This window comes from Egretta garzetta, unplaced genomic scaffold (genome assembly GCF_000687185.1).
Source record: "Egretta garzetta isolate BGI_Z169 unplaced genomic scaffold, ASM68718v1 scaffold222, whole genome shotgun sequence".
Classification (NCBI taxonomy): domain Eukaryota; kingdom Metazoa; phylum Chordata; class Aves; order Pelecaniformes; family Ardeidae; genus Egretta; species Egretta garzetta.
The window spans coordinates 270,256-280,304 of NW_009258765.1; the positions used below are offsets into that span (position 1 = coordinate 270,256).

Sequence of the window (10,049 nt, forward strand, 5' to 3'; positions counted from 1 at the left end):
GGAACTCAGAAGTCACCCAGTACTAACCAAACCATGATTATAATTTGAAATATGAAATGTGAGTTCCAGCTGTCTTCTCCTCCTTTGTGGAGGAAGGCTTCCTTCCTTCTCTACTTAACTTCTTATCTTTCTTCCCAACCCTTTCTACCATTTTCTTTAGAAAAAAAAAAACAAACCCAAAAGCAGAAGACAACACCCCCCTGCACCCCCAACCCACAGAAGGTTAAAAATAATTAAGTAAAGAAAGCCTGCCTTAGTCCAGACAATTTCTCTCCGACAACAATTATAAGCTTGGAACCAAGAAAAAAAAACTTACACAGCTACAGCTGACACAAGGCTGTCAGTTCTCAGAACTGCTGATAAAATGTATGTTGTGCCCTAATTTCTGATACAGACTAGTTATGAAAACATCAAGAATAGAAGATGCATTATGTGATTTCTGCTCTTGGGCTCTTTTTTACCTGCTGTGTATTTGCCTGGTTTAGCTCACAAGGCAGTTGTATCTGAATTCAACAAGAAAAAAAGTTTCACAGTAAATGCATTAACATGTATGACAACCATTTAACTTCTTCCAAAAAGAAACTTGCTGCACTCTGTAATTTCTCCTAATAAGATTGTTCCAAGAAAATAATTTCAGTTAAAGGGAGGTTGTGGTCAAGCAAGATCTTAACCTGATCTTTGCAAAGCTCTTCAGTATCTTCTGAATGTTCATGTTATCCACATCATCCCTACAACTCTTTACTGAACCCCTTCCAGTACACCAACAGGACCTTTAAACTCAAGGCACCGAAACTAACTACAGAATTTTATTATTGGCCTCCCTAGAGCTGTTTATGGAGGAAAAGGCACCTCCTGCAGCTACTTAATATTTCCCTTGCAAATAAATACAAGGATCACGCTTTCTTTATTAGCTACCACATCACACTGCTAGATCTTGTTCTATGCCTTATCCTCCACATGTTACAAGTCATTTTTTGAGTAACTTCCTCTCGTAGTTACTTTACTAATTACCCAAGAAATATTAATTCCCCCAATTTTATATTGTAATTTTTCTACACAGTCCAATTGCCTCCCTGCCCGTTTGCAAACCCTTTACAAATGAAATCTCTTAACTGTGCAAAGAAGTTCAGTACCAAACCAGTCAGATATTGATAATACATGCTAGAAGATTTACCAACACTTACTTTGCCAGGCTTGTTTGCATCAAAGCTGTTTTCCTTAAATTTCTCCTGCAGGGTCTCAGCTAACCGACAAAGCAAGGCACCATTATCCAATTTCTCCATAAAGGTTTCTGCTGTTATTTCTCTACCTGAACAGCAAACAGAAAGTTAACATGGCAGAAAGCATGCAATAGTATAGGCTACATTTGTGTAAAAAGAGAAATCAACAGGAATCTTGACAACAATTTGAAATATGATTGAACTGAATAACTTCCATTACTTTGAGTATTTAGTGAATAACCTCACTACTACTTTACTTGTAGACATAAAGGAAATTATTCAAAACCAACATGCTTTCTTTTGAAGACGTGGTATTTGAAAAATTATTCTAGCGCATATGACTCCCCATATCTCATTTTACTTATGAAATTCCAGTGCCTTTAACATAGTGTTTTAAAAGACAGAGTACAGCAGGAAAATGGTTTACACCAGTGTGTGTGGGTAGCTATAGCATAAGAGTTGCTAACATTGCTGCAGCTTATTTTGTAAGAGAAGTAGAAAACCACACCAAGAAGGAGAGGACTTTTTTTTTTTAAAAAAAAGATTTAAGACTTGATACTGCAAGAAGTTGACAAAATACTACAGTGATTTCAATGCTCCTTTTAATGAGCGTGTTCAGAAGTAAAGTTAGGTACACTAGAAAAGGGCGAGAGTGAAATTCCTGTGTTATTTATCTACTTGCCACACAGATTACAATTTTCACCCAAAGAACAAACCCAAAATACTTTGATTTCAAAATATATCAATTACTATCATGCTAGGTGATGCTGTACTTCATCTGACCATCCTCCCTGGCTATGGCAGATGAGACAACCTTCCACTACACAGTAATTAAACCCTCCTGGTGGCAGAGATCACACCAGTCCCACAAGGAGATGTGCTTTCTGACCAAGCTGGGCAGGCCAGGTGAGAAGAGAATCACTTACCACCCTAAAGTAAACTTCCAGCACCTTAACATCATTTCCAGGAAAAAGTATTCCTACTTGTTATTGAAGGTTTTCCACTTTCACATTTCTACTGGAAATTTTGCCTTCTCTTTGGACACTTTTTTGACCAGCAGCTGTGTTTTTCAGCCCTCTTAACTTCTACCAATATCAAGAGAGCGTCAAGGACTGATTCTTGCTCTTCCTATTACGACAGGATTTATTTTTTTTTGGTGATAATTACATATGTCGTTTGGGAACAGGAATAACACCATCAACTCATTTTTCATAGGCTGTTACACAGCAATCATCAGTAACAATAGTCTACTCTGGAAAAAAAAAAAAAAAACCAAACCCAAACCCAAATTAAAAGTCTAAAATGAGAGTGGTTCTTCATCCCATCCAGACCCACTCCTGCTACTCAAAACAGTCGTCTTTGCAAGCAGGACAAGAATTCTGCCCACTGCTGGTCAGGGTTTTTTTTCCACAGATTTTGACCAACAAGCAGCTGCCTGACTAAAAGAGGTCTTGTGTTTTTCTAGTTAGTTTGGGGTAATTTATTTTCCATGAGATGTCTGGAAACGGAAGACATTCATCTGTTTAGAACATGTTCACAACATGGTTTTTTGTCAAAAAACCCCAGGAAAAATAGATTTAGAAAAAAGAAGTAAAGTTTTTCTGTACCTTTTCACTCAGAAGAGAGGAAAAAGCTAACATTCAAAAGTAACAAAAATAAAGTAGATAATCAAAAATTAATATTGTACTTCTGCAATATATTGTTGATATCACTTATAACACTGGAGATAGCAGTATTATAAAGCAATATTACTACAAAAACGCTAAAGGAAAGTTGATTTCTCTATGCCCTTGCCTGAAAACTGTTAAGATACTTCAGCATCCTTTGGGCAAAAAATTGTGAGTCTTTTCAGTCTGGGCAGTTAAAATCTAAGATAAAGATCTTTGCAGTGAATCATCTTCAGATATAACAGTAGACGTATTTTTGGCTGAAGTTTTTTCTAACACATTTCTACTTCAGAAATATCTCTTCAATGTGAATTTTTTTTCCCTTTTTATTCCTCCTTAATTCTCTCTGCCATATAGCCCGCTTTATAGCTCCTGTGTACCTAAATGACTTCTCCAGGCAAAAGAGCAGTAGCAGCACTGCAGACTTTCAGTGGTAGCTTGTACATAACTGACAATATTTTAGCAATGCCTCCAGCTCAGCTGAAGCCAGGACTGAAACTATAATATAATAGCCCACAGATACAAATGTTGAATATCTCAGCACCTCAGAAGCCTTCATCACCATTCTAGCCTACATACTTTCCCATTTGCCCCATCAGCATTTTTGGGAAAAGGTATAAAGGCATTAGAAAGCTAAATTTGAAATATGACTGTGTTATAGGAAATGCTTTATTTTTAATACAATATTGAATTTTTTAATACTCATTTTCTTCTTAAAAATGTATTTCAAATATTTTTAACCTACTCAATATTTTTATTTTGATTTGGAAAGCATTTTTTTTTTCACACAGGTAAAAAAAAAAAAAAAAAAAATCACATTCTACATAACTATCCTGTCCTATGATTTATAGATTTATTATTTCACTGGTCAAGCATTAAAAAAAAACGTAAAACCTATTTAGATTACACAGACATGGAAAAACTCTTCTATCTTTTTCTGCTATTTAACAATGCATTTATATTATTTCAAATGTTGAATTGCATTAGCAGTTTGGTCACTGCATATTGCAAACTAAGCCAGAGTATTTTAGTTCTGTTCCCTTTTATGAAAGCTGAAAGAATGAGTTTTGCATTGAACATCTGTATCCAATGAAAAATATATTAGGTGTCAGCTTTCAATTCACTGTATTTTATGGCTCCAAAAGGTGGCATTTCTTTGCTAAAACAGACGCTCTGACATATTTAACAGTTGAAATGTATTGATTCAAATGAGAGTAATGTTCATAGCCTGAGGAAAAAAGTGGCTCTGTATATTTGTATGGAAAAAACATTAAACTCCATTAAAAATGTATAACTCCTGCTATAATTACAAGAAAGCAGTTGCAATGTTTTTATAGAATGGTAATAACATTAAGTATAATAAAAAAACAACACTAAAAGTATGAAAAAGAAAAAATAAAAACCACCAACCCAGGAATATGAAGGCTTTCTCAACCCTCACAAGCATTGCTTACCCTCTTTTTTACCACAATCACCAGATGCCCTTTAAAAAGACAGTTATACCTGAACACCTACCACTTGGAAACTGTGGGCAGCTATCTGTAAGGCCACCCAGTCCTGGGGGTCCTAATGCAACCAGACTGGGAGGTCTATGGAAGAATAGCTAAAAAGAGCCCAGGCCCAGTGTGCCCAAGAAGCCCAAGATAAAGCATTCCTGACAGGCTGTCTCAGGCAACCCTTCAGAAGAAGGCAGAGGGACTCAAAAGCTAAAACAAAGTACCCAAACCTAGTTGGTGCCTCTATTATTGCACTGAGTTCTTCCACATTTCCACAGTTCATTCCACAATTATTGAACTGTAGTTTAATAGCAACAGTGCAAGGCACTGACTCCAACCTCACAACTAGCCAATCGACTACTTTCATTGTACGCTCCAGTGGTAACACAAAACTATTAGTTTACAGAGGAACATTTCACTCAGGTGAATCTCTGAAACACATCGATAGGAGGATAAGCTTCTGCAGTACTGAGGCACCAGTGGAACAACTGCTCCTGACCCTCTCAACTTGTGTGGCTTTTAAACCCAAGATAATGAAATGTAATACAAACAAAGACGACAAAGACGACAAAGGCCAATGATTTTACGCACATGCAAAACTTTTTTCTCTGACAAGGCTACCCTGCTTCCTATAATAGCTGACAGCAAGAGGAATAGTTTTGATAGCATTGAGACATTATCACTTACTTGAAATGGGACATATAAACAATCCCAAAGGCACGGTGATACTACAGAAAATCATAAAGCCACTCAACTAAATAAGAAATTGCATCAGTGCCAGCAGAATCACTAGACATATCAGTATAATGAATGTCTTGATATTCAGATATTTAAACCCTTCATTTCCCATGGGCTTGAGCTGAACACACTGGTGTTGAAAACAAAGGTACTGCTACAGAATCCTCTTAGACAACAAGATGAGCAAGAACACCGAGCTGAAGCAGGTTTCGCTTTAATTGAGAATCAAAGACAGTTTCCTTACAGAGACTTCCCAGCCTTCATCTCCCAAACTTTATGCCTCCTTCAACATGCCTTTAAATTCCACACCTGATCTTCAACTCAATGCCTCTCCTAACATCTTGTTCCTTTCTTCCAAGCCTACTTCACTTTTGCACCCAGCAACTTTTACATGCCTCATGCAACATTCCATGTTTACATATGCCATTCCTCAGCATCTTGCATTCTCCGGCTCCTTTCCTAAGAGCTTCTGAAGCCCAGAAAGCTCTGTTGGGAAGAGACCTCAACACTGAAACCTTGGAGCACAGACATGTGCCCAGGCATATCTTGCAGGTCTATTCCATGGTCCCATGTGCTAAATGAAGCTGGATGGAATAAGCTACAATATCATAATCCTCTGCAGCTGGTAAGTGGGCTCCAGTAATAGGAAAAAAGATCAGAGCTCTACACAATAACCAAAGGGGAAACAGAGAAACCGTCCTCTCAATGTGCCCTAAACTACAGGCTGGTGACGAGGCCTGCTCCTCCTGATGTCAGCCCCTTGGCCTCTGCAGACACACAAGAGAAAATAAGACAGTACTGGAGAGTACAGCAGACAAGCAAACCTTCTTTGCTTTCAAATTGCCACGTTGCCTCTGCTAGAAGATTACTATGGCCCAACTGTGCTAATTCCCATGTGAAGCTTGGTGGAATAGAAATTTTCAGTATCCACCAAGAGCATTCTGCTGAAATAAGTATATACATGAACTACCGAATTCAGAGGGTATCAGCAGTGAAACCATTGCCAAAGTGCTTCATTGGTTCCATACATAATAAAAGCAAGGCTGAGAGATGATCATGATTTGCAAGACAGTTGGGTCAACACATCTCCTTAACTTTGCCACTACGAGGACCTCTCGACTGAGCCACCAGAGCTCAGCGGAGGGAAATAAGGGTAAGAGACACAACATCCATAGCTCCCATCTTCCTCTCCAGCATGCAAACCCCGACCCCCGCAACGCTGACGTGTCTCCCTTTGAAAATGCTATAATGTGCCATATTGTATGAGTCAATCCCATCTGACACATCAATTTCATCTGTGATGTCCTTTTTCCAGCCCCCAGAACGCAGGCAGCTAAAATCTATTCAGCAATGGAGCTGTAATGACAAACTGTCCTCTCAGAAGCTCTGAGCTTCTCTGACATGGTTCCAAAACTAATTAGCAAAATGCGTACCAAAGTACCAGTGATTACTAAAAAAACCACAATAACGTCCATGCTAAATTAGAATAAAATGTCCAAAGTCTCAGGGTTAAAAATTCTTACAGCGTTATTTTCCAGCTACACCATCTATCGCAGTCTTCTAATTTGTCACTCGGGTAAGGTCAAATTCTATCTATGCCTAATTTCCATGTAATATCAAAACCCTCCATTCATATTATGAAGTGCAACATCCTTCTAATGTTTGCCAGTTTGTCATTTTGAACCGACACGAGGCTTTGCTGCTGCAAAACTGTCACTGTTTCAACCTCCCGTAACACTGTGTAGAACATATCTGCCTCTCCACAAAAATTTCCAAAACCACCATCAGTTGATCAAACTACCTCAAAGAGGTTCACCCCTATTCTTGCCTAAAATACTTTCTATGATTTTTTTTAAACCTACATTTATTTGAAAAGATTATGTGTCCTTGTTGAGTCATAGTACAAATGAATGAAGAAAATATAGATGAAACAAAACATGCACCAACAAGACAAAAATGAATTGAAGTGCATATTAATTTTCTTTATAAATTGAGAAATCCTATTGCGTTAGAACTGGCATAAAGGCACTTACAATGAGGCCAGATAAGTTATAGCACAGAGCAAACTAGGCCATGGATGCACAGAACATTATCTGCTCTGTGTTATCTGCACATCCATGCACGTGAAAATCTGGCCATTAATGAAAAGTACATTATTTCTCCCATGGAGGAAAAAAACCCAAACACAACAAACCAAACGACAACAACAACAACAAAAAAAGTCTTGCATATCCTTTTATCCTTTTGGATGCTTAAAAGTGTGAGAGTTCAAACAGGTTTTTACAACAAGGCAACGGCATGCTATACATTCATACCTGTTTTATCTTACAGCAACACGCTCACTTGTCCCTCTTCCTCTCATTAAAGTTAACCTAAATTATACAGTCATTAAACCAAATTTGAATTCTGAGTTAATATAGTTATATGAATATTAATTACTTTAATTCAGTTACACTTAATTTATTTTGAATGTGAATTTTAAGTTAATTGAATTACGAATTTGAATAACAATGTCTACACAGGAATTCAAAGTAGTTTAACAAATCACTCTTAATTTCCGTTCTTCAGGACAAACTGAGAAAAGAAGAGCTTGGTGTGAGAAGGTGTAGGGGAATGCATTAAGCAAATGAACTGTGTATGCTGCTTAATTAAAAGAAGGTTGTGCCCATTTAGTTCTGCAGCACAGAATTTGGTGGCCATATGAAAAATCGGATTTTTAATTATAGTTGGCATTTCAGAACCTCCTGCTGGTTGCTACTTTCTTGCTAAAAAAGTGACCTCATTCCTAAACTTGTCACTGTGAGAACTCTTGTTATGAACTGCAAACAAGCTTCTATTTGTTTTAGAGTGGCTCACTAAAACTTCATTGTTTAAAACATTTAAACAATATAATAAATCCCGAATGGAATCTGCCGCTTCTGATTCAAAAAACAGTCTTTTGGATTGCTGTCTTGTGGCAATTGGATTGAAAAGTCAGGGTTTCTGGATTTTGTTCTGGTATTGCCTAGACAATTTTGTATTCAAAACTCATTAATTTAAATGGAAGTACCACACAAAGATGGAAGTGCCGTTTTTGCACTTGTGGATTCATAACTATTCCAGCTTTAAAATGGGTATCGCCTACCTGCAAAACACTGTTCTCGCCTTTTACTGACACTTCAGTTATAGACTACACCTCTCATAACATAGTGATACCTCCCTTCCTCTTAAAAAAAAAGAGGAAATACAGCAATGCAGAATGTGCAGATGAAAGGCACTAGAAATACTCTATTATTGTATAGTATCACTGAGACTGCTCGGCTACAGCATTTGCCAGGACAAGACACTGCCTATGTCTCACCAGAACAGACTTCCAGAAAAAAAAAAAAAAAAAAAAACCAAAAACCCCCAAAACCACAGACACCAAATTTAAAAACAATCATCCAGATTTTCTTCCAAAGTAACATCAACGGACATTTCATGTAAACATCACCTCCTCTGAAATATTTTCTCCTCTTTGTTTAATGAGAGGAACTGCTGGCATGGTTCCCTTAGGATGAGGTATTGTGTAAGTAAGTCATGTATTTCTTTGGTAGAATCCTTTGGACTTACAGAGATCACATAAAAGCCATTTTCCCCTGAATGTTCTCAACAAACAACATACTATTTCCTGGCTCATAGTTTCTAAATTCCACCTTCTTGAATGAGTCGTATATCCCAAAGAACTGTCTCTCTTCTTCCTGCCAGGGACATACTCTCATTCTGGGGTTTTTTTGGTTTTTTTCCTTGGCTTTTGGTTTGCATCCTCTTTCATCAACAATAGGTTTTGGCTTCATACACCAAGACGTACAGCTGCAACCAGTAAATCCCCAGGTCCCAGCTGCAGCCACTAGGTCAGACCCCTTTATGCACAAGCTTCCACAGGTCTTAGCATGCATTGCCTCAGGTGGCAGTTATCAATCACCAGACTGCTTGGTCAGTGAAGAACTATTTAATGGCTCCTTCCATTCAAGACAGTCAGCACAGCCATACTCTTTAGGAGGCCTACCAATAAAAATGGAAGACGTAGTTGATGGCAGTAATTAGCACCATTCATCTTAATGGTATTCATATAGAAAACATGTGCAAAAGAACATTTAAAAGGAAATGTCAGGAAAAATAAACACTAAATGAATAATAAAGTTCAATTATGCTTCTCACAGAAACACTGTGGAGGGAAATTACTTACTAGCTTTTCTGACCTTGCTAACAGTTGCACTATGTGGGGGTAGCTACCTAATCATAACTACCTTTATTTCTGAAAGACAAAGAAACCTGAAGGACTGAATTCCCAGCTAACAGTATATAAAGCTCTGTTACTGCCCAGTATCTGCATTCCATCTTACTGTGTCTTACCCAGTAGATTTGTGAGCCACAGGGCCAAATCCTCTTTCATGGGCAACAAGTTGGCCTCATGTCTACTTGCAAGCCACTGACTGTATTGATGCATATCAGAGAGGCCAGGCCCACGTGCCTTCGGGCTCAGAGCAGTGCACATTGCTTATCCGCTTGTTGTACCTGTTTTATTACATAAAGAAAAAAAAAAAAAGAAAAGAGAAGTACTTCATTATATCAAATAAAGTTTTGCAGGCTCTGTTTTTAGAACTGTAGAAGATAACAGTAACTATGAGTCCAAGAAATCAGATGTCAGGCAAACAGATGTGGATCTAACACATGAATACAACATTGATGATTGAAGTTTTGTTTTGTTAACAGATCACATCGCAGCCATACGGATTAAACCATACAGATAAATGTCGACTTCATTTGTACTCACCAAGCTACACATTGCCAACACATAACCAAATATTCTGCAAGGAGCGATTAAAATCAAATCAAAATAAACATTTCACACAAAGCTAACAACTCACTACGGTGCCTCATCCAATATCCACTGAAAATAAAGGGAA

At 37.8% G+C, this 10,049-nt stretch overlaps 1 protein-coding gene across 2 annotated transcripts in view; it reads right to left on the minus strand.

The window, feature by feature from the left end:
* Positions 1-9,637, minus strand: part of GAS2 (growth arrest specific 2) — an 86,218-nt gene extending 76,581 nt beyond the window's left edge. For both annotated transcript variants that reach the window (XM_009649327.2, XM_035889037.1), the window contains exons 1-2: positions 9,496-9,637; positions 1,185-1,309 (exon numbers count right to left, since the gene is read on the minus strand). In XM_009649327.2, coding sequence (XP_009647622.1) covers positions 1,185-1,309; positions 9,496-9,637 — 267 coding nt within the window. The remainder of the gene's footprint in view (positions 1-1,184; positions 1,310-9,495) is intronic.
* Positions 9,638-10,049: the final 412 nt, after the last annotated feature.